At 43.4% G+C, this 24,921-nt stretch overlaps 1 protein-coding gene across 2 annotated transcripts in view; it reads right to left on the bottom strand.

The window, feature by feature from the left end:
- Positions 1-24,921, bottom strand: part of AGO4 (argonaute RISC component 4) — a 111,831-nt gene that overhangs the window by 51,843 nt on the left and 35,067 nt on the right. The window contains exons 2-9 of one of the 2 annotated variants that reach the window (XM_069756844.1): positions 19,192-19,360; positions 18,967-19,087; positions 16,774-16,955; positions 15,988-16,124; positions 8,358-8,492; positions 8,176-8,263; positions 702-849; positions 381-500 (exon numbers count right to left, since the gene is read on the bottom strand). In XM_069756844.1, the coding sequence (XP_069612945.1) occupies positions 381-500; positions 702-849; positions 8,176-8,263; positions 8,358-8,492; positions 15,988-16,124; positions 16,774-16,955; positions 18,967-19,087; positions 19,192-19,360 (1,100 nt within the window). Of the gene's footprint in view, positions 1-380; positions 501-701; positions 850-8,175; positions 8,264-8,345; positions 8,493-15,987; positions 16,125-16,773; positions 16,956-18,966; positions 19,088-19,191; positions 19,361-24,921 lie in introns of both variants that reach the window. The other variant, XM_069756843.1, reaches the window with a different exon arrangement.

Below are 24,921 nucleotides of genomic sequence, written 5' to 3'. Positions count from 1 at the left end.
GGTGGTAGGAAGTTGTGCAGAATCTCACCCCCACAAATCTGATACTGAAGGCCCATCATAAGGATTGACCATAAATAGATTGATTTTGGAAAACCCTTTCAACCTTTGTATGTGGGGGCTACATTTAAAAGGATCTGTGCCGAGACAACCCTTAAGGCATCTGCAAAAGCGTAATAGATGCCATTTACACTACTGGCCATGACAACTTCCAGGAAATCTGCTTACATTATGCAAATCACTTTTTTTTAATGGAAAAAATAGTTATATTACAATCCAGACCCACCTTTGTTCCAGTAGATACACCACTTTACAAGCTCAAAAACTAAATCCTGTTAATGAGCAACTCTGCACTTGGTTGATGCAGATACACACACACTCACCAGCCGGCTGATCTCTTCCTGTCTGTCGGGGGCAGATCGGGCTGTGGCTTTGATCATAGTGGAGGTTTGATTGTCAGTCAGCTTCTTGATGCATCGTTGGCCAGCTACAATATTACAGACCTGAGAAAATGTACAAATAATTCATCAGTGTGAAAGAAGAAGTAGTGTTGGACACTATATGAAAATTGTTGAACTGGCCATTTTTTTTTTTTTTTTTTAATTAAAAGTCTTGATCTGCTAACCTCACTCCACGGGTAGGGCATCATAACCCTTTTTACTTCTAATAGCCAATATAGCACCTCATTTTCTAGTTTCTATTACCTCAAGAGGTAAATAGGTGTGCTTCTGCTCTTGACCCACTTGCAAACAAGGCAAATGAGGATATTTCAGCTGCAAACTGTATTTTTGCTTGAAGTACTGGGCCACCGTACACTCCATTGCCTGCCCATTTTCTAGCTGCAAAGGGAAACTAAAGAAAAAAAAAAAAATATCGAAGTTAACATCCAAGAAAACATTTACGTGGCCTTGTGTCAGAATAATAGTCTGGAACGATCATGGCTGCACATGCTAACCAATCCATTTTCCATAACACAAATGTTGTGCTAATTAACCCCTTCATGACCCAGCCTATTTTGACCTTAATGACCTGGCCGTTTTTTGCAATTCTGACCAGTGTCCCTTTATGAGGTAATAACTCAGGAACGCTTCAACGGATCCTAGCGGTTCTGAGATTGTTTTTTCGTGACATACTGGGCTTCATGTTAGTGGTAAATTTAGGTCAATAAATTCTGCGTTTGTGAAAAAAATGGAAATTTGGCTAAAATGTAGAAAATTTTGCAATTTTCAAATTTTGAATTTTTATTCTGTTAAACCAGAGAGTTATGTGACACAAAATAGTTAATAAATAACATTTCCCACATGTCTACTTTACATCAACACAATTTTGGAAACATTTTTTTTTTTGCTAGGAAGTTATAAGGGTTAAAATTTGACCAGTGATCTCATTTTTACAACAAAATTTACAAAACCATTTTTTTTAGGGACCACCTCACATTTGAAGTTAGTTTGAGGGGTCTGTATGGCTGAAAATACCCAAAAGTGACACCATTCTAAAAACTGCACCCCTCAAGGTACTCAAAACCACATTCAAGAAGTTTATTAACCCTTCAGGTGCTTCACAGCAGCAGAAGCAACATGGAAGGAAAAAATGAACATTTAACTTTTTAGTCACAAAAATTATCTTTTAGCAACAATTTTTTTATTTTCCCAAGGGTAAAAGGAAAAACTGGACCCCAAAAGTTATTGTACAATTTGTCCTGCGTACGCAGATACCCCATATGTGGGGGGGGGGGGGAACCACTGTCTGGGCGCACGGCAGGGCTCTGAAGGGAAGGAGCGCCATTTGACTTTTTGAATGAAAAATTAGCTCCAATCGTTAGCGGACACCATGTTGCGTTTGGAGAGCCCCTGTATGCCTAAACATTGGAGCTTCCCCACAAGTGACCCCATTTTGGAAACTAGACCCCCCAAGGAGCATATCTAGATGCATAGTGAGCACTTTGAACCCCCAGCTGCTTCACAAATTGATCCGTAAAAATGAAAAAGTACTTTTTTTAAAAAAAAAAATTTTTTTATTTTAGCGTCAATTTTTTCATTTTCACATAGGCAACAGGATAAAATGGATCCTAAAATGTGTTGGGCAATTTCTCCTGAGTACACCGATACCCCATATGTGGGGGGGAACCACTGTTTGTGCACACAGCAAGGCTCGGAAGGGTAGAAGCGCCATTTGACTATTGAATGAAAAATTAGCTCCAATCGTTAGCGGACACCATGTCGCGTTTGGAGAGCCCCTGTGTGCCTAAACATTGGAGCTCCCCCACAAGTGACCCCATTTTGGAATCTAGACCTCCCATGGAACTAATCTAGATGTGCGGTGACCACTTTAAACCCCCAATTGCTTCACAGAAGTTTACAACGCAGAGCCGTGAAAATAAAAAATAATTTTTCTTTCCTCAAAAAAGATGTTTTAGCAAGCAATTTTATATTTTCACAAGGGTAACAGGAGAAATTGGACCCCAAAAGTTGTTGTCCAGTTTGTCGTGAGTACGCCGATACCCCATATGTGGGGGTAAACCACTGTTTGGGCGCACGTCGGGGCTCGGAAGGGAGGGAGCACCATTTGACTTTTTGAACGCAAGATTGGCTGAAATCAATGGTGGCGCCATGTTGCGTTTGGAGACCCCTGGTGTGCCTAAACAGTGGAAACCCCTCAATTCTAACTTCAACACTAACCCCAACACACCCCTAACCCTTATCCCAACTGTAGCCATAACCCTAATCCCAAACCTAACCCCAACACACCCCTAACCACAACCCTAACCCCAACACACCCGTAACCCTAATCCCAACCCTAACCACAACTTTAACCCTAACACACCCCTAACCACAAGCCTAATCTTAACCCTATTTCCAACCCTAGCCCTAATTCCAACCCTAAATCTAATTCCAACCCTAACCCTAAGGCTATGTGCCCACGTTGCGGATTCGTGTGAGATTTTTCTGCACGATCTTTGAAAAATCCGCAGGTAAAAGGCACTGCGTATTACCTGCGGATTTACAGCGGATTTCCAGTGTTTTTTGTGCGGATTTCACCTGCGGATTCCTATTGAGGAACAGGTGTAAAACGCTGCGGAATCCGCACAAAGAATTGACATGCTGCGGAAAATACAACGCAGCGTTTCCGCACGGTATTTTCCGCACCATGGGCACAGCGGATTTGGTTTTCCATAGGTTTACATGGTACTGTAAACCTGATGGAAAACTGCTACGAATTCGCAGCGGCCAATCCGCTGCGGATCCACACCGTGTGCAAATACCCTAACCCTAGTTCTAACTGTAGTGGAAAAAGAAAAAAAAAAAATTTTCTTTATTTTATTATTGGCCCTACCTATGGGGGTGATAAAGGGGGGGGGGGGGGGGGGGGTGGAGGAGGTCATTTACAATTTTTTTTTTTATTTTGATCACTGTGATATAACCTATCACAGTGATCAAAATATACCTGGAACGAATCTGCCGGCCGGCAGATTCGGCGCCCGCCATTTTGGAAGATGGCGGCGACCAGGGAGAAGACGGGCGGACACCGGGAGGAACGGTAAGTATAAGGGGGGGAGGGAGATCGGGGCACGGGGGGAGCGGGCAGGAGGACAGGGGAGCGGAGCACAGGATGGAGGGGAGCAGTGCACAGATCGGTGGACGGGGGGGGGGGGGGGGGGGGGGGGGGGGGGGGGCACACCAGTGTTTCCAGCCATGGCCAATGATATTGCAGCATCGGCCATGGCTGGATTGTAATATTTCACCAGTTTTTTAGGTGAAATATTACAAATCGCTCTGATTGGCTGTTGAAAGTGAAACAGCCAATCAGAGCGATCGTAGCTAAAGTACCACTCCCCCTGTCCCTGCAGATCAAGTGAAATTTGAGTTAACCCTTTCACCCGATCTTCAGGGACGCTATCTTTCCATGACGCCACATAGGCGTTATGGGTCGGATTGGCACCGACTTTCATGACGCCTACGTGGCGTCATGGGTCGGGAAGGGGTTAATAATAGACTCTTAAAATGTTAAATGAACAATCATCCAAGAGATAAAATCTAAACAGTTAATATACAGTGGGGAAAAAAGTATTTATTCAGCCACCAATTGTGCAATTTATCCCACTTAAAAAGATGAGAGAGGCCTGTAATTGACATCATAGGTAGACCATAACTATGAGGCTATGTGCCTATGTTGCAGAAATGCTGCGGAAATGTCCGCAGCTTTTCCGCAACTCCCAGTTGTGGGTAAAACGCATGCGGAATTCACATGCGTTTTCCCGCAAACACAAGCGTTTTTAGCTTGCAGAATGCTTGCGCTTTCCAAGCGATTTGAAGCATCACTTGGAAAAGTGAATGACAGGTTGGTCACACTTGTGAAGCATAGTGTTTGACAAGCGAGACAAACTATTTACTATTGATGCTGCCTATGCGGCATCAATAGTAAAACATAGAATGTTAAAAATATATATATGGTTATTCTCACCTTCCGACGGCCCCTGATCTCCTCAGTGGCGCTCCGTTCCCAGGGATGCTTTGCGCGAAGGACCTTTGTGAGGTCATGGTCGTGTGACCGCGACGTCATCCCAGGTCTTTCTCGCAATGCATCCCTGGGAACGGAAGCCGCTGCGTGCACCGCTGAGAGCCGGGAGGACTCCGGGCCCATCAGAAGGTAAGTATATACATACTAGATGGTGGCCCGATTCTAACGCATCGGGTATTCTAGAATATGCATGTCCACGTAGTATATTGCCCAGTCACGTAGTATAATGCTCCATGCAGTTATGGCCCCATAGATGCCCCATATAATGCTCCATGCAGTTATGGCCCCATAGATGCTCCATATAATGCTCCATGCAGTTATGGCCCCATAGATGTCCCATGTAATGCTCCATGCAGTTATGGCCCCGTAGATGTTCCATATAATGCTCCATGCAGTTCATTATGGCCCCATAGATGTCCCATATAATGCTCCATGCAGTTCTTTATGGCCCCATAGACGCTCCATACAGCATTGTGCCAGATGTAATGCTGCTGCTGCTGCAATTAAAAAAAACAAAAAAACAAAAACACATTCACCTCTTGTCGCTGCTACTCAGCGTCCCGTCTCTACGCACTGACTGTTCAGGCAGAGGGCGGCGCGCACACTAATACGTCATCGCGCTCTCTGACCTGCACAGTCACTGCAGGAGGATGGGAAGTCGGAGCGGCGCCCGGCGGATGGAACGCAGACAGGTGAATATGAAATACTCACCTGCTCCTGACGCTGTCCCTGCCTGTTCCATGGTACCGCAGCTTCTTCGCGCCTGCGCGAGAAGGACCTGCCATGACGTCACGGTCACATGACCGTGATGTCATGGAAGGTCCTCGTCGCATACCATCCTTAGCACCGGAACGTCGCGAAGAGCGGGAAAGGCGCCGGAGGGTGAGTATATGATGATTTTTTATTATTATTATTTTTAACATTAGATCTTTTTACTATTGACGCTGCATAGGCAGCATCAATAGTAAAAACTTGGTCACACAGGATTAATAGCGGTGGTAACGGAGTGCGTTACCCGCGGCATAACGCGGTCCATTACCGCCGGCATTAGCCCTATGTGAGCGGTGACTGGGAGTATGCGGGCGCCGGGCAGTGACTGCGGGGAGGAAGGAGCGGCCGTTCTCTTCCGGACTGTGCCCGTCGCTGATTGGTCGTGGCTGTTTTGCCGCGACCAATCAGCAACTTGGATTCCATGACAGACAGAGGCCGCGACCAATGAATATCTGTGACAGACAGAAAGACGGAAGTGACCCTTAGATAATTATATAGTAGATTTTTTATTTAACTTTTTTTTTTTTTTCCAGGAATATGGTACCCAGGGCCTGGAGGAGAGAGCATCCTCTCCTCCAGACCCTGAGTACCATCCGCACATGAAGCGCTCACTTTACGCATTTGGCTATGCCCACCATACGTAAAGTGAGCGTTTCAAAGCAATCTTATGGAGGCGGAATCACCCACGATACTGCAGAAATAATGAACATGCTGCGGATTTTACCGCTATGCGATTCCGCAGTGGGAAAAACGACAGCATTGGCACAGAAACTGTGGAATCCCATAGGATTGCATGGGAATGCGTTTAAGGCTAGGTTCACATTGCGTTAATGGGTTAACGCTAGCGCACTCCGTTACATGGCGAAATTGTCGCAATTAACGCCATGCAACAGATCCGTTAGCGTACCCATTGACGGCAATGTGCTAACGGATATCTAGCGCATGCCATTTTCGGCACGCGCTAGCGATGTCCCGTTAGTTTCGGACGGACCGCAGACGCTGCTTGCAGCGTCCGAGGTCCGTTCCTCGCTAGCGCAGATCGGGTATCTGCGCTAGCGGGATCGCCAAACGCGATCCCTTTTGGGACATTGCGTTAGCGCAGTCCGTAGCGCTATACGCTAAACGGACTGCCCTAACGCAATGTGAACCTAGCCTAAGTGTTTTTATGAGTTTCCGCAGCAGCAAAAAACCCAGCAGAAACGCATACAAAAAAGCAACGTTTGCACACAGCCTGAGAGTCAAAATGAGAAAAATCCAGAAAATCACCTTGTCTGATTTGGCAAGATTTAATTTCTTAACTTTTTGAACTCAAAATTTGCTGGACTCATTAGGGGAGGCCATGTCGTGTTTGAAGAGCCCCTGATGAGCCTAAACAGTGGAAATTAACCATAAGTGACACCATTTTGGAAAATAGACCTCTCAAGTAATGTATCTAGATGTGTGGTAAGCACTTTTAACTTCTAGGTGCTTCACAGAAGATGGAAAAAAAAAAAATTCCCACAAAAATGTTTTTTCTCCAAATTTTTCATTTTCACAAGGGTAACAGAAGCAAATTGGACCATACAATTTGTTGCACAATTTCTCCTGAGGTCACAGATACCCTATATGTGGTTGAAAACTACTTTAGAGGCACAGTTCAAAGCTCAGAAGGGAAAAAGCGCCATATTGGATTTGGAGATGTTGCTGGACTGGTTTGACGGTGCAATGTCATATTGGCAGAGCTCCTGTGGTGTCAAAACATAAGAAGCCCCTTTAAGTGACCCCGTTTTACAAATTACACCTCTCAATTTATTCATCTAGGAGTGCAGTAAGCATGTGGACACCACATGTGCCTCACAGAAATTTATACCAGTGGGTGGTGAAGAATGAATAATTATATTTTTACTGCGAAAATGTTTTAGTCACAATGTTTTAAATTTGTGTAAGTGCCAACAAGGAAAAATGGACCTCTCAGTTTATTGTTCAATTTCGCCAATACCTCACATGTAATCAGGAACTACATTTGAGGCACTGTGCTCACACACAACAGTGTTTAGTATTTTCGTTTTATTTCAGAAGACGAGGGTTTCGGGGAAATAGGCGTTAGGAGAGTATAACTGTGCTCGTTATTTTTTAAATAAAAATGGAAAACTTTTGTTTTATTTCTAATAAAAGACTTTATTCTGGCTGTCTTTATTTACAATACAACTATAGGATTAGTAAAGGATAGGTGTGTTCTAGACATCTCTTCATTACGCCGCCACAGGTTTGATGTCACCTGACAATACAAGGGTGACATCAACCCCACAAATACAAAACCCCACTTGCCACCACTACAGGGCAAGTGGAAAGAGCCGGGCAAAGCACCAGATTTGGCGCATCTAATAGATTTGACTTTTCTGGGCAGCTGTGGGCTGCTATAGTTAGGCTGGGGGGAGGATGGGTGCCACCCCACACATTCTTTTTTCTTCAAATGATTTATTTAAATAATTAAAAAAAAAAAAAAAAACCTGACCGCTCATGTGACTGCGACGTCATCGAAGGTCCTTCACTCACCGCATTCTAAGGAACGGAGGGAGACGCTAGCAGCGCTGTGAGCCAGGGCCCGTCCGAGGGTGAGTATATCCATGTTTTTTATTTTTATTCTTTATTTTTTACATGAATATGGATCCCAGGGCCTGAAGGAGTCTCCTCTCCTCCAGACCCTGGGAACCACACGCCGTATAAGATGACTGGGCGTATAAGATGACCCCCGTCTTATACGGAGGGCATATCCCAAATTCCATATTTTATATGGAAAAGTGGGGGTCGTCTTATACGCCAGAAAATACGGTAGTTTTTTTATACTTTCAACATGACATTGTGTATTAAGTTTTAAAGAGGTTTAATGGAAAATATTAAAATGCTTACGTCTGATGACTTGCTGGTCTCCTAGTAACATTGCACACTCTGTATTTCCTCTTCATCTGACCACAATGTGTGACCTCCACCTTAAGACCTAAAAAGCAAGTATGCACGATGAAAAGTGGTCCCCAATATAGGAAAATAATAAAAGGGGGAAAAAAAAGTTGGACAATAACCCCAGGAATGACCTCTTATCTCCTTGGTAAATTTTACTCGCTGGGAGTCTGTGAGAGGCTTGGTCTGTTCATTGATGTTCTGAACATCAAGGACTTCACACATGAACTCAATGACCGGCTGAGCACGATAAAAAGCAGTGGCAGAAACTGCAAAAGAAAAATACATACAAGATCCAGGTTAGATAACATTAATCATATATGACATCTGATGAACTCCCTCACATTAAAACAGGACCTCTGATCAAGTCAAATTGGCCAGTTTTTGTGCTTATTTTATTCCTGCTCTTCCCGAGTAAGGCTTTTTTTTTTTTTTTTTTAAACTCCGTCAAAAACTGTTCCAGAGACATGTTTTTTTTTTTTTTTTTTTTATTTAGCACCGCATAACCGTTTTTTTTTTACAAGAGGGCATGGCTCAGGTTTTCTGGGGGCATGTCTTTGCGTTGCTCTGATTCACTTCTTTGTAGAAACCAAACATTTGCACTAAATAAAATGTGCCCACTTCTTAGGAACCACATGGTGGAGAAAGAAAAAAGAAACGAAAACAAAAAACAAACATTGAATACACAGAAAAGCAGCAGGAATAAAACAAGTGCACAAACTGGGTACCTTTGGCCTAGTAACAGGTCCTCTTTAAGGAGGTATTCTCCAGTTTCACTGGATAGGGGATATCTTCCCAATTGTTGGGGATGTAATCACTGGGTTCACCACCGATCATGAGAACAGTGTAATTAGACCATTGGTCGATCATGTGACTGCCGCATCATTTATTTCTATTAGAACTGCTGAGTGCTTTGCTCGGATGGTCTTTGGCACTCCCTTTAACAATGAATATAGAGGCAGTGTACAATATAGACCACAAATCCATTCACACTGATATCTTGAGAATAAGGGATGAGGATCCAAGCAGTCAAACCCTAAGATATCGGGAAGATATGTCCTATCCAATAGACCACATTATTTCCTGCTAACTTTTAGAAATGTACTGAAATTAAGCACAATGCACAAGGGAAATAAATGCCAATTTAGTATAATGAGCAGTTAAAAATAACTCAATCTAAGGCTATGTTCACACGTTTGCAGTGTTTTTTTTTTCTGCAGGCAAAACCTGCTCTCTTGGCAGTAAAGACGCTTGCAAAAAGCAGGTTTTATTGGATTTTTCAGGAAAAAAGGCAATTTGATCATATTATTTAGTGGAAAAAAATGGTCTGAAAAAATAGTGACTAATTAGAACAAAGTTCATATGAGTTTATGAAAAAATACACAATTACAAAAGAAAGTGGGGAAGGTGAATGGGTCGGGAAAAGTTTACCTAAGACATTGGCAGAGCATTGAGTTTGTAGGACACAGTTTACTTTCACATCTTGGTCGGCCAATGTTTAATTTGTACACATCACTAATTTAATGAAACTGTACTGATCCTAACTTACATTCTCAGGTGAGGAGACCAAGACATTATGGTTTAAAATTGGGAGAAATCACAAAAATAATTGAGTTTCACATACTGCTGTACATGATTTTTTTCACTAAAAACGCAGCAAAGCCAGATGCCTGAGGGTTTTTTTTTTTCTTACTCATTGCTTTTTATGGGTGAAAAAAAAAAAAAAAGCTGCAAAAACGACATGCTGCAGTTTTCAAAAACTCAAGTTTTCCAAATCAGTCAGAAGAAACAACAATGTGTGTGCATGTATTTTCTGAAAGCTCAGACTTTTCTGGGAAACTAAATAGCAAAGCCATTAAAGACTCAGTCTCCAAAAATTCGATTTAAACAGCAGAAAAAAGGGCAGCAACACTTACGTGCCCAGATCTTGGAACAAATGCACTACAGGGTGCAGCCAGCACCACAGGTGCAAAATACCAGATTAACAGTCACTCTCCACCTACCCATTCCTGGAGGGGGTGACTGCCCAGTATACAATTGCACAATGAAGGCCTGTATAGGGCGTTGTTCACACAATGGCACTGCATAGTGTCTGGTGCACAGCCTATTAGTCACGCCCCTACTTTTCAATTAGGTGGGCTGGCCAGTACACTTCTCAATGCATTCCAGTGTGAACACCCCTCTTTAGAGACCGAACGTGTTTGGGCTCAGCTGTACCCAAAAAAATATGGGACTGGGATGCATTGAGAGTCAAGTCATTTTTATTATCTAATGAACATCGTAGAAATAAAATCCAAAACAATAAATAACGCAATTGCATTTCGCCACTTTTTTTTGCCATTTTTCTGTATTCTACATGGCAATATGGGTGGTGTTTCCTGCACAAAATAAGCTCTCATTTGTTTATGTCAGTGCAAAAAAAAAAAAAAAAGTTACAACAATTTAAGAAGGGAGAGGAAATGATAACTGCAAAAATGAAAATTGTAAAATTTGGGCACCCATGGTCAAAATGACTGATATTGTGAACATTTTAGCAAGTTGAAGATGAAATGATCTCTAAGGGTATGTTTCCACCGCTGGTAATGACGGCACTTTGGACAGAGCAGTAAACTTGTTCCACCCAAAGCGCCGCCCCTTCTGAACGCGCAGTGATTCCGGATGTGTTCATTGCACACAACCGGAATCTCCGCACCCCATTCATACTGCCCTGTGATTTACGTTGCGTCGCTGCAAGGTAAACAGATATGCTGCGATCTAAAAAAGACATTCCGCATGTCTGTAAACGCAGGCCCGCCGGGTGCGTGTTAGCACGCATAGTGAAGACGGGATTTTAGAAAATCCCCTCCACTATGCTGTAACATCTGGACGCTGCGGGTTAAATGCTGCAGTTGTACACAGCGTTCAATCCGCAGCTATTCCGGATATAATCCTGAACGTGGAAACATACCCTAAGACTAGGTTCAGATTGCGTTAGTGCAATCCGTTTAGCGCCTAGCGCTAGCGGATTGCGCTAACGCAATGTGTTGTAAAGGGGTCACGTTAAACATCTCCGATCTGCGAGAGCGGGGAACGGACCGCGGGCGCCTCGGACGCTGGAAGCAGCGTCCGCGGCACGCCACAAAACACCAGCACATCGCTAGCGCGTGCCGAAAATGGCACGCGCTAGAGATGTGCGTCCCCATTGCTGTTAATGGGCACGCTAACGGACGAGTTGCACGGCGTTAATTTCGCCGTGCAACGCTGTCCGTTAGCACGGTCCCATTAACGCAATGGGAACCTAGCCTAAAAAAGGCCCAGAGTTACAAAATGACGATATATATTTTAAATTTTAAAAATCAAAAAAAAAAAAAGAAAAAAAAAACGCGGGCTGATGCGGCTGTATAAAAACCCAGCGCCTCTAACCTTGTGCCAAAGCACTACAGCCATGGATTCTTCTAAGCAATTGCCTACCACTCTGAAAATGAAAATGGTGGAGGCCCACAAAACAGGAGAAGGCTATAAGAAGATAGCAAAGCATTTCAAGTTGCTCTTTCCTCAATTTGAAATGTAAATAATAAATGGCAGTTAACAGGAACAGTGAGGTCAAGATAAGGTCTGGAAGACGAAGCAAATTTTCAGTGAGAGCTGCTCCTAGGACTGCTAGAGAGGCAAATCAGAACCCCTGCTTGACTGAAAGATCTTCAAAAGGATTTAGCAGACTCTGGAGTCGTGGTACATTGTTCTACTGTTTAGAGACACCTGCACAAATATGGCCTTCATGGAGGAGTCAGAAGAAAACCTCTCCAGTGTCCTCACCATTAAATTCAGAGTCAGATGTATGCAAAAGAACATCTAAATAAGCCGGATGCATCTTGAAAACAAGTCCTGTGGACCGATGAGCTTAAAATAGAACTCTTTGGCCACAATGATCAAAGGGATGTGTGAAAAAAAAAAAAAAAAAAAGACAGAATTTCAGGAAAACAACATCTTGCGAACCATTGAGCACAGAGATTGACAGTGGCATTTAATAGCTGCGGGTGGATTGAGATTCCACCAGCGGCTGTTGTGGGCACATGTCAGCTGCATATATCAGGCGACGTGTAACCGGAAAGGTGCAGGTTCAGTGTCTGAGCCCACACCACACAGGGGGAGTCCGACATCGGCGTACTATTACGCTCAGTGTCGGAAAATTTGAGAATATATATTTATTTATTTTTTTGCCTAAAATAAAAAGGAAACGTGTCATCTTTAACTTTTGGCCTTTTTGGAGATCATTTCATCTTCAACTTGCTTAAAGGGAAGGTGCCACAATTTTGTTTTTGTATTAAAAATGATTGTTTATATAAACAATTTAATACAAAATTATTTTTTTTAACTTTAATATCTTTTTTATTATTAATTATTTTTGCAGCCACTGGGCGCCGCCATTTTGCTTTGCAGAAGTGTAAGAGTTTCAGCACGACACTTACACTCTGCAAATATGGCAGCCCTGGGCATAGGAGGCTGCGGTCGGGAGCCGACCCCATAGCCATCATTATAAGCTGCTCTCTGCTCTGATGTGGCCACGCCCCCTGGGCTGTCTCCACATCACAGCAGAGGCTGGAAATCGGCGCCATCTTGCTTCAGCCTACAGTGGAGTGTACCTGTGAGCTCCACTGTGACAGAGCTGTGCTGTTGGAGGGCAGCTACATCTGTCTCCCCTTCACAATGTCAGCAGCGGCCGTTCCCTGTCCTCTGCTGCCTGGTGTGTGGCTGTAATCTCTAGAATCGCTAGAGATGGTGAAGTGCTGCCGTCTGATGTCCTCTATCAGGAGCTGCAGAGAGGTAACAGAGGGGGGTGGGGGAGCCTCTGTGCTGCTCCGACCCTGCCTCTCACTGCAGCTCCTCACAGGACATCAGACCGTGCATCTATCACTATACTGTGCTGAGCCATGTATCTAATCCTCTCCTGTGTAATACTGTCTGCTGGCCCGTGTATCTAATCCTCTCATGTGTAATACTATGCTGAGCCATGCATCTAATCCTCTCATGTGTAATACTATGCTGAGCCATGCATCTAATCCTGTACTGTGTGATATTATGCTGAGCCGTGTATCTAATCCACTCCTATGCACTCCTCTCCCCCCTGCATATCTTTCCCCATTGCACACACACAACTCAATGCGTGCGATAACAGGATCTGCGGGCGTCATGCTGTATTATGGCATTATGTGAGATCTATATGACGTTATTATGTGATCCGTATGGTGGTATTATGCTTGATCAGTATTGTGAGAATTATATGGTGGTATTGTGTGTGATCTATATGGCGGTATTATGTGAGAACACTGGCAGCATTATGTGTGATCTATATGGCGGTATTATGTGAGAACACTGGCAGTATTATGTGTGATCTATATGGCGGTATTATGTGAGAACACTGGCAGTATTATGTGTGATCTATATGGCGGTATTATGTGAGAACACTAGCGGTATTATGTGTGATCTATATGGCGGTATTATGTGAGAACACTATGGCAGTATTATGTGTGATCTATATGGCGGTATGTGAGAACACTGGTGGTATTATGTGTGATCTATATGGTGGTATTATGTGAGAACTGTATGACAGTATTGTGTGATCTATTTGATAGTATTGTGTGTGATCTATATGGCGGTATTATGTGAGAACACTAGCGGTATTATGTGTGATCTATATGGCGGTATTATGTGAGAACACTATGGCAGTATTATGTGTGATCTATATGGCGGTATGTGAGAACACTAGCGGTATTATGTGTGATCTATATGGCGGTATTATGTGAGAACACTATGGCAGTATTATGTGTGATCTATATGGCGGTATGTGAGAACACTGGTGGTATTATGTGTGATCTATATGGTGGTATTATGTGAGAACTGTATGACAGTATTGTGTGATCTATTTGATAGTATTGTGTGTGATCTATATGGCGGTATTATGTGAGAACACTATGGCAGTATTATCTTCAGAAAGCAGACACATTCTATGGTGGTTCTGGCTGAGCACCTGCACGCGGGTCTGGGGTAATAGAGGGGACAGAATGACCTCCAGTTAGGTGTAGTCAGGGGAAGGCTGGTGAGGTAGCTGAAGAGAGGGGTCTCATTTTTATCGTTACTATATGGCTACATTTCCTTCCCAGCGTCATCCCGGACTGCGCCTGTCGCCTCGCTTTCACACATCACCAGGACAGGATGGAGAAGACAGGATCTGAGGAGGGGAATGGGGTCTGCATGCAAAGTCTGGATCAGACCAGGCCATCAATCCGCAGAAATGTTTTCTGGATTTCTGTGGAGCAGACGGTCCATCCATGTGTATAAAAGACAGCGCTCCATGTACAATCCCTGGCTGCTCCGCGCACCAAACAGGGGGCCCCTATAGACCAGCACACTGCTCTCCTGAAATACTCTGTGCTGCTGTCACCCTGCTCCCTCCACCACATATCTCCCAGAATCCTTGCTGCCTGCCATCCTCGGTGACTGTCTACTTGTCAGTATAAGGCTGCTTTCACACTAGCGTCGATATGGGCCCGTCGCAGTGCGTCGTACCGACGCATGCTGTGAAAGAAATGTCCGACGTGGGCAGTGGAAGCAGTCTTACGACGCTTCCGCTGCCCCATTGTAAGGTCTGGGGAGGATGGGGCGGAGTTTCGGCCATGCATGCGCGGTCGAAAATGGCGGACTCGACGCACAAACGTTACATGTAACTTTTTTTGTGGCGGCGGTCCACCAAAACATGACGCAACCGTCGCACGACAGTTGCGACGTGTGGCAATATGTCGCAATGCGTTGGTAATGTTAGTCTATGGGGAAAAAACGCATCCTGCAGACAACTTTGTAGAATGTGTTTTTTTCTCCTGAACGACGCCTTGCAACGTACAGCCAACAACGCTAGTGTGAAAGTAGCCTAAGGCTGCCGTCCACTATCAGTATTTGGTCAGTATTTTACCTCAGTATTTGTAGCTAAAACCAGGAGTGGGTGATAAATACAGAAGTGGTGCATATGTTTCTATTATACTTTTCCTCTATTTGTTCAACTCCTGGTTTTGGCTTACAAATACTGAGGTAAAATACTGACCAAATACTGATAGTGTGACGGCAGCCATACTCTGCAGTCACCAACAAAATGGCTGCTCACTGGGTTCCTGAATATCATCCTCTCTAATCCTTTAGCAAAAACCCAGAAGGGGAGGAGAGGAGACATCACACACGTCAGCAGACTCCGCCCATAATTACTGCAGTGCTGTAATGTGAGCTATCTGTACACTAGGTTTTTCTGAAATTTCAGCAGCTGCTCCCCCTAGTGTTGAAAAGTGGAAATGCCAAACCTTTTCAAATCATTTTTCATATTTTACTAAATTATAAACAAATGATAATATTTAAGAAAATGTAATCATTAATTCTTTACATTTTTACAATTTCTGAAAAAAAAATTTTTTTTTGATGGCACCTTCCCTTTAAGTGTTTAAGTGTTCACAATAAACTGTAATTTTGACCAGGGGTGCCCAAACATTTACATGTCACTGTATATAAATCATAAACGCTATTGTGACATATAGGTACCATCTGGAAGCTGCACTGGACTTAACTGCTTTCACACAGGGAGAGCACTGTTTATATTTTCTTTATTGTGGGGGATTTTAAATTTAGATTTCAAAATAATAGCTATATTGTAGGGCTATTCCTTTGCTGATTTTGATAAATGCTGCCAACACCACCAAACATCCACTATCAAAAATAAAATATAAAAGAACTTCGTTTGCTCACCATCAATATTGAGCATCATGTTCCACATTGCGGGACGCACAGACTGGTGAAACCCAAACCAAACTTCACGACCCCCACCCAGTGGATGATAGTAACCTTCAGGGGGTGAAAAGAATGAACGTCCAACAGGGGTATACCTGCAATAATAAAAAAAAAAATATTTACAAAGTGTTAAGGAAAACAAAAAGAGCAACAACCAACAACACTGGGCAAAACAGTCAGAACTATCTATATATATAATTGTCTAAGGGTCTGTCTGTCTGTCTTGGAAATCCCGCATCTCTGATTGGTCGAGGCCGCCAGGCCTCGACCAATCAGCGACGGGCACCGCGATGATGATGTCCTAAAGGACGTAGACATCCCGCGTCTCTGATTGGTCGAGGCGATGTCATAAAGGACGTAGAAATCCCACGTTTCTGGTTCAGCGACGGGCACAGTATCGACGTAGATGTCATAAAGGTTGCCTCGACCAATCAGCGACGGGCACAGTCTGCCGCGAATTCTGGAATCATCATTGTCCATATACTACGGGGACATGCATATTCTAGAATACCCGATGCGTTAGAATCGGGCCACAATCTAGTATATTATAATTGTCTAAGGGTCACTTCCGTCTGTCTGTCACAGAAATCCCGCTGATTGATTGACGGGCACAGTCTGGCCGCAAATTGGCCCCTCCCTACTCCCCTGCAGTCAGTGCCCCCTCCATACTCCCCCCAAGTCAGCGCCCACATAGTGTTAAACGGATTGCCGTAGAGCATAATAGTCAGTGAATTCTTAAAATACCTCATAGACGGCAAATGACGGGTGATAACATCAAGAGCTTGCACAGAGTCTTCAGGAACCTCACTCAGATGTCCAGACAATGCTTCCAAGAGAAGCTGCAGGCTCACAACTGAAACCCACTGAATTGTCACTTTAAAAGTCTGGTCTTTCCCCTCCCCTGGAAGGGTCACTTCAAGATCAACCTACAGAAAGAGGTAAACAGGGCTATGAAGTGCCAAATAAATAAATAAATTAAGGATGTGTTAAAGGGGCGTGTGTCACCAGGTTTTTGCCACGTAATCGGAGACCAGCATAATATGATGATTCCAGTGATGTGTCACTTACTGGGCTGCTTTATCAGCAAAAGATCACCATTAGAGGACTAGCAAACTTTTTGCCAGTTATATTCATGAGCTCTGTATAACTCCACCACCAATTAGCAGCTTTCTGTATACACTTTGCATGAGCAAAAAGCAGTCAGTGGTTTTGGATGGGTTATGAAGGCTCTACATTCGGAGAACTGGTAGATCTGCAGAAGATAAGAGTGATTTTATCAAAATGACAGAAAACAGCTTCATAAGTGATCAACCGATGGAATCACATTCTTTGTACTTACATCATGGTGCTCTGAAATGGGACAGCAAAAAGCTAGTGACAAACTCCCCCCCCACCCCCCCCCAAAAAAAAAAAATGAATTACAGTATATACTCTAGTATAAGCTGAGATTTTCAGCCCATTTTTTTAGGCTGAAAGTGCCCCTTTTGGTTTATACTCGAGTCATTCCCAGGGGGTCGACAGGGGAGTGGCAGCTGTCACATCATACTCACCTGCTCCCGGCACAGTCCCTACTTCTCCGATGCGATGGTTTCCGGGCGCTGCAGCTCTTCCTGTGTTCAGCAGTCACGAGGTACCACTCATTAAAGTAATGTATATGGACGCGACTCCACTCCAATAGGGTTGGAGCGCATATTCATTACTTTAATGAGCGGTACCAGTGACCGCTGAACACAGGAACAAGCTGAAGGCCCAGGACGACGGAGAATCAGGGAGGTCGAGTATAATGGGGAAGGGTGAGCATTGCGCGATATTCACCTGTCACCGTTCCACCGCCGGGCTCAGTTTTCCGCGTCCTCTGGCTGTGACGTTCAGGTCAGAGGGCGCGATGACGTGGTTAGTGCGCACCCTCTGCCTGAACAGTCAGAGAGCCGGAAGACGGAGAGGCGCATGGCGGTGGAACGGGGACAAGTGAATATCGCAAGTGCCGGGGGCCTGTGCGACGAGAGGCGAGTATGTCTTTTCCCCCCCTTCATTCGCAGCAGCAGCCTATGAGGTATAATCTATGGAGCAACTTATGGGGCCATCATCCTTTGTGCAGCATTATATAAGCCATAATCTATGAAGCATCTTATGGGGGCCATCAACCTTTGTGCATCAGCATATGGGGCATAATATTCTATGGAGCATCATAAGGGGCCATCATTAACCTTTTGTGCAGCATTATATGGGGCATATTTTAATATGGAGCATCTTATGGGGCCATAATGAACTGTAAGGAGCATTATACGGGGCGTATTTTGTATGGAGCATCATATGGGGCCCATCATGAACTGTATGGAGCATTATATGGGGCTCCTGATTCAATATGGATATTCAAAAACACTAAGGCTATGTGCACACGTTCAGGATTTCTCGCAGAAAATTCCTGAGAAAAACCTGAAATTTTCTGCAAGAAATCTGCATGCGTTTTTGTTGCGTTTGATGCGTTTTTTTCCGGACATTTCCCAATGCATTTTGTAGTGGGAAAACCGCAAAAAAAAAAACCCGCAAAATTAATGAACATGCTGCATTTTTTTTACGCAAATGCTTTTTTTCGCGGAAAAAAAACGCATTTGGTGCACAAAACATGCGTAATTCATTCTAAATGATGGGATGCTTATTGTATGCTGTTTTTTTTGCGGTTTTATAGCGTTTTTATCGGGGAAAAAAAAACACAAAAAAGACACGTAAAAACAGCAACGTGTGCACACAGCCTAAACCTACTGATACCTCAATCAATTTTTACTTTTATTGGTATCTATTTTTATTTTTGAAATTTACCACCCTAGGCTTATACTCGAGTCAATAAGTTTTCCCAGTTTTTTTGTGGCAAAATTAGGGGTCTCGGCTTATACTCGGGTCGGCTTACACGGTATACATATATTTATTATTTCTCACCCTGTCTCTCCCAATTGGCAGTGGATGTGCAGTATACATATTCCTTTTTCCATCATAGCCTGGCTGCCGGTCTCCAAATATCTGCATCTTGAAGTGACGCACCATTGTATCCACCACCTCCCTATATGTGGGCAGGAAATGTTAGCAATAAGCTAAAGAGGGGGGTGGAGGAGAAGAAAGAAAAAAAAGCAGAACCCACACAATTATAATTCTCAAAGTATTTACCTGTTTACTCTTCTGGGTCTTTTCTCTGGTTTAATGTCCACATCGTAATGGTACACATCAATTTTTGGTATTTGTACCTGGAAATGGTTAGCCAGGAGCCGAATTGGCTTTCCAAGAGTTCCCAAGCCAGGACGCCGCGGAGGCTGGAAGAGGTTGGTCGGTGGAGGACCTTGGGATTAAAAATTAAAGCTCAATTAAGTTAGCAGCTATTAGAGAAAATTAACACTAGAATACTTTATAACGTCAAGTTGTCAGACAAAGATACATATAAATTCTTTAAGAAAGCGAAATAAAGTTGTCAGAAGGAAAAATATAACACTAAAGAGCTTGTTAAATCTTTTTAGATAAGTAAAATTGGAAAGGGCTGCAAAAACAAGCAAATTTGCAACTTACACCTTATTTTATAAAACACACATCCACGCCTTCTATAGTTTAGAGTTTATTCCCTAGGTTACCAGCTACCTTTGCAGTCTATCAGTAATAGCAGATCTCCTTGGCAAGGTGCACAGCGCTTACAAACTCTTTGCTAAAGAACTTGGAAAAAAAGAGTTACTCTGAAGCTGACTGGATCTGACCAGCGATTGTGCCAGAGCTCCTGCAATGCTGCAGACACAATAGGCTTCTCTGCTTGCAGCATTATAGAGTACACAGTTTGGGCCAGCAGCTCAGCAATGCTCCCCAGCCTTCCAAGTAGTCAAGCACAGCACTTCTGAAGAAAGAAGATGAAGCAAACCCTTTAAAGAGGTTGTCTGGGTCTTGTATAAAACTAGGAAGCAGGTGTAAAACATTGAATCCTGACAGTGTATTACAATTCTGCTCTGTTTCGCACCACAGCAGTCGCCACATGATCACTCAAATGCAATTTTCCTACTTGAGCTTCTCCAAGTCATCTGAATTGAGAGGCCATTTGCAATGTTTTTTTTTTTGTTTGTTTGTTTTTTAAATTGCCAAATGCATTGGGGCAGGTAGAGACATAAAAAAGTAAACGTGGACAAAACCCACTAGAGCCATGGCTGAAATCTCCTACATTTATGCTCTGAGCTTAAGGGAATCTGTCACCAGTTTTGTGACATAGCAGCTAAAAACATCGCCTTATTCAGCATCTGCTATTCATTCCCCACATCCTTAGGCTGGTTTCACATTTGCGTTGGGAAGAGCTGCCGAGGGCTGCGTAGTTCTTCCGTTAAGCGGGCCCCTTTCCACTTGTGTGAGAAAAAAACGGTCCGATTTACGGACCGAAAAAACTGATGTAACGTCTGCGAGTGCCATGCGAGTTTTTTATCGCAACATCCGTATTGCTGTCCGATTTTTACGCACCCGTGTCCTTAGAAAAGCCGGCAATTCAGCGCAGAGTACAGTAAAATCACACTGACAGGTTAGATTAGAGTAGATTTATACACATAGAATAGAGATTATATATATATATATATATATATATATATATATATATATATATATATATATATATATATATATATATATATATATATATGTATATGTATATGTATATATATATATATATATATATATATATGTATATATATATGTATATATATATATATATATATATATATATATATATATATATATATATATATATATATGTATATGTATATGTGTATATATATATATATATATATATATATATATATATATATATATATATATATATATATATATATATATATATATATATATATATATATATATATATATATATATATATATATTTCTTCCAGCGCGAGATTGAATTACCAGCTTTAAAGCTATTACCGGCTTTTGCTATCTCCTTCACAAACCCGACATGATATGAGACCTGGTTTACATACAGTAAACCATCTCAAATCACCATTTTTTTGCATATTCCACACTACTAATGTTAGTAGTGTGTATATGCAAAATTTGGCCGTTCTAGCTAGTAAAATAAGGGGTTAAATGACGGAAAAAATTGGCGTGGGCTCCCGCACAATTTTCTCCGCCAGAGTGGTAAAGCCAGTGACTGAGGGCAGATATTAATAGCCTGGAGAGGGTCCATGGTTATTGGCCCCCCCCTGGCTAAAAACACCTGCCCCCAGCCACCCCAGAAAAGGCACATCTGGAAGATGCGCCTATTCTGGCACTTGGCCACTCTCTTCCCATTCCCGTGTAGCGGTGGGATATGGGGTAATGAAGGGTTAATGCCACCTTGGAATTGTAAGGTGACATTAAGCCAAATTAATAATGGAGAGGCGTCAATTATGACACCTATCCATTATTAATCCAATACTAGTAAAGGGTTAAAAAAATAAAAACCACACACATTATTAAAAATTAATTTATTGAAAAAAATCACAAAGGCTGTTGTATTAATTTATTCTACTCTCAATGCACTCACTGAAGACCCTCGATCTGTAAATTTAAAAAAAATAATAAACCAACAATATACATACCTTCCGAGGATCTGGCACGTCCAACGATGTAGATCCATCTGAAGGGGTTAAAATATTTTGCAGACACGAGCTCCGCTAATGCAGGATGCTCATTTCTGCAAAACCCCAGCGAATGAAGCCAAATATAGGTCAATGGCCTCTGCTGGCTGTTCCTAGATCGTGGGAACTTTCCTAGAAAGCTCCCAGGCTCGAGTTCATATGAGGACAACCAGCAGAGGGCGCCTCTTATGAACTCTAGCCTGGGAGCTTTCTAGGTAAGTTCCCACGATCTAGGAACAGCCAGCAGAGGGCGCCTCACCGCAAATGCAGGTAAATATAGGTCATTGACCTATATTTAGCTTCATTCGCCGAGGTTTTGCAGAAATGAGCAGCCTGCATTAGCGGAGCTCGTGTCTGCAAAATAATTTAACCCCTTCAGATGGATCTACATCGTTGGACGTGCCAGATCCTCGGAAGGTATGTATATTGTTGGTTTATTATTTTTTTTAAATTTACAGATCGAGGATCTTCAGTGAGTGGATTGAGAGTAGAATAAATTAATACAACAGCCTTTGTGATTTTTTCAGGATTGATGGACAGTAGACTGTCCATCAATCCTGTAGATAGCAGCGGGTTTGGCCATCTTTAGTTTGATGTGTACAGGGTCCTTTAGTCTGGAGATGGCCATAAAAACGTTTGGCTGAAATCCCATAGACGTGGGCTCTCGTGCTTTCAACAGAGATGCTGCTATTCACCTTTGGCAGAGTCTTAATTTTTATGAAAACAAAGAATCTGGCATTGAAATTCTAACTGATCCTTTTCTACATCAACATCATATGTCAAAGGAGACAAATCAGATAATCAGCTGCTTTGGGCGACTCATTTAATGCATAAGGGTGTATTTTGCGGACAGTGTGAAAAATGCTAATAATTGAGGGTTCTGTATAGCAAGAAAAAAAAAACCCAATACGTTTAGCATAAAAACCTCATTTAAATCAGGGCTGTGGAGACAGTAAGCCAAACCTCTGACTCCTCAATTTCCATGACAATGACTCCACCAAAATGGACTCAGACTCCTCAACCCTGATTTAACCCCTTAACGACCACAGATACGCCTTTTAACAGTGGCAGTTAAGGGTACTTAAACCACAGCGCCGTTAATTAAGTGAATAGCGCCCCCAGAGCCGGATTTTCTCTGGGGTCTCGGTTGCCGGGGGTAGCCGAGACCCCTGAGAACATGATTCAGGGTTTTTTTTTTTACCGACCCCCGGGTTTCGATCGCTGGTAATTTACCATTTACCGGCGGTCGCAAAAAAAACAAACAAAACGCAATTTCCCATTTAATTTCTCTGTCCTCCGATGTGATCGCACATCAGAGGACAGAGAAATGGGGTCCCCGATACTCACCTTTCTCCCCCGGTGCTCCTCGTGGCTCCCGATGGGCTCCGCCATCTTTCTCTGGCCACCAGCCGGCACCCGCAAGATCTTTTGGGTCTCGGCTGCCAGGGGTAGCCGAGACCCCAAAGAACATGATCGGGGTCGGTTTTTACAGATATCTGTTTTGCGATCGCCGGTAGTTAACTGTTTACCGACGGCCGCAAAAAAAAAAAAGTGATCTGTCATTCTCTGTCCTCTGATGTGATCGCACATCAGAGGACAAAGAAATAGGGGGATTCGGGGACCCTGTTATACTTACCGGTGTCCCTGGGTCCTCCTGCGTCCCCTCCTGCCCGTCAGCTTCTTCCTCCGTTAAGAAAATGGCGGGCGCATGTGCAGTGCGCCCACCATGATCTGCCGGCCGGCAGCTAGAGGAGTTGGGGCTAAATTTAGGGTTAGGGTTGGGGCTAGATTTAGGGTTAGGGGTAGGCTTCATTCACACTTGCGTCGGTACAGGGCCGTCGCAATGCATCGGCCCAACGTACAGACGCACGTTGTGAAAATTGTGCACAACGTGTGCAGCGGATGCAGTTTTTCAACGCATCCGCTGCCCAGTCTATGTCCTGGGGAGGAGGGGGCGGACGCGACGTACAAAAAAAGTTACATTGAACGTTTTTTGTGACGACGGTCCGCCAAAACACAACGGATCCAGTGCACGACGAACGCGAAGTGTGGCCATCCAACGCGATCAGTCGGCAATACAAGTCTATGGGCAAAAAACGCATCATGCGGGCACATTTGCAGGATCCGTTTTTTGTCCAAAACGACGGATTGCGACGGATCCCACACGACGCAAGTATGAAAGTAGCCTTAGGGCTAGGACTGGGGATTAGGGTTGGGGCTAGGGTTAGGAATAGGGTTAGGGTTGGCATTAGGGTTACGTTTGGTATAAGGGTTAAGGTTAGGGGTGTATTGGGATTAGGGTTAGGTTTGAGGTTAGGGTTGAGATTAGGATTAGGGGTGTGTTGGATTTGAGGTTTTGATTAGGGTTATGGTTAGGGTTGTTTTGGGGTTAGAGTTGTGATTATCGTTAGGGTTGTGATTAGGGGTGTGTTGGGGTTAGGGTTGGAGTTAGAATTGGGGGGGGGGGTTTCCACTGTTTAGGTACATTAGGGGGTCTCCAAACACGACAGCCAATTTTGCGTTCAAAAAGTCAAATGGTGCTCCCTCCCTTCTGAGCTCTGCCGTGCGCCCAAACATTGCGTTACCCCCACATATGGGGCATCAGCGTACTCGGGATAAATTGGACAACAACTTTTGGGGTCCAATTTCTCTTGTTACCCTTGTGAAAATAAAAACTTGGGGGCTACAATATCTTTTTTGTGGAAAAAAAAAATATTTTTTATTTTTACGACTCTGCATTATAAACTTCTGTGAAGCACTTGGGCATTCAAAGTTCTCACCACACATCTAGATAAGTTCCTTGGGGGGTCTAGTTTCCAAAATGGGGTCACTTGTGTCTTTTTTTTTTTTTTACTGTTTAGGTACATCAGGGGCTCTGCAATCGCAACATAATGCCCGCAGACCATTCTATCAAAGTCTGCGTTCCAAAACAGCGCTCCTTCCCTTCTGAGCTCTGCCGTGCGCCCAAACAGTGGTTTACCCCCACTTATGGGGTATCGCCGTATTCAGGAGAAATTGCACAACAAAATTTATGGTTAAATTTCTGTTTTTACACTTGTAAAAACAAAAAAAAATGGTTCTGAAGTAAAATGTTTGCAAAAAAAGTTGAACGTTTATTTTTTCCTTCCACATTGTTTCAGTTCCTGTGAAGCACGTAAAGGGTTAATAAACTTCTTGAATGTGGTTTTGAGCACCTTGAGAGGTGCAGTTTTTAGAATGCTGTCACACTTGGGTATTTTCTATCATATAGACCCCTCAAAAT

This window comes from Ranitomeya imitator, chromosome 3, assembly GCF_032444005.1.
Source record: "Ranitomeya imitator isolate aRanImi1 chromosome 3, aRanImi1.pri, whole genome shotgun sequence".
NCBI lineage: Eukaryota > Metazoa > Chordata > Amphibia > Anura > Dendrobatidae > Ranitomeya > Ranitomeya imitator.
This window is presented reverse-complemented; position numbering and strand designations above follow the sequence as displayed.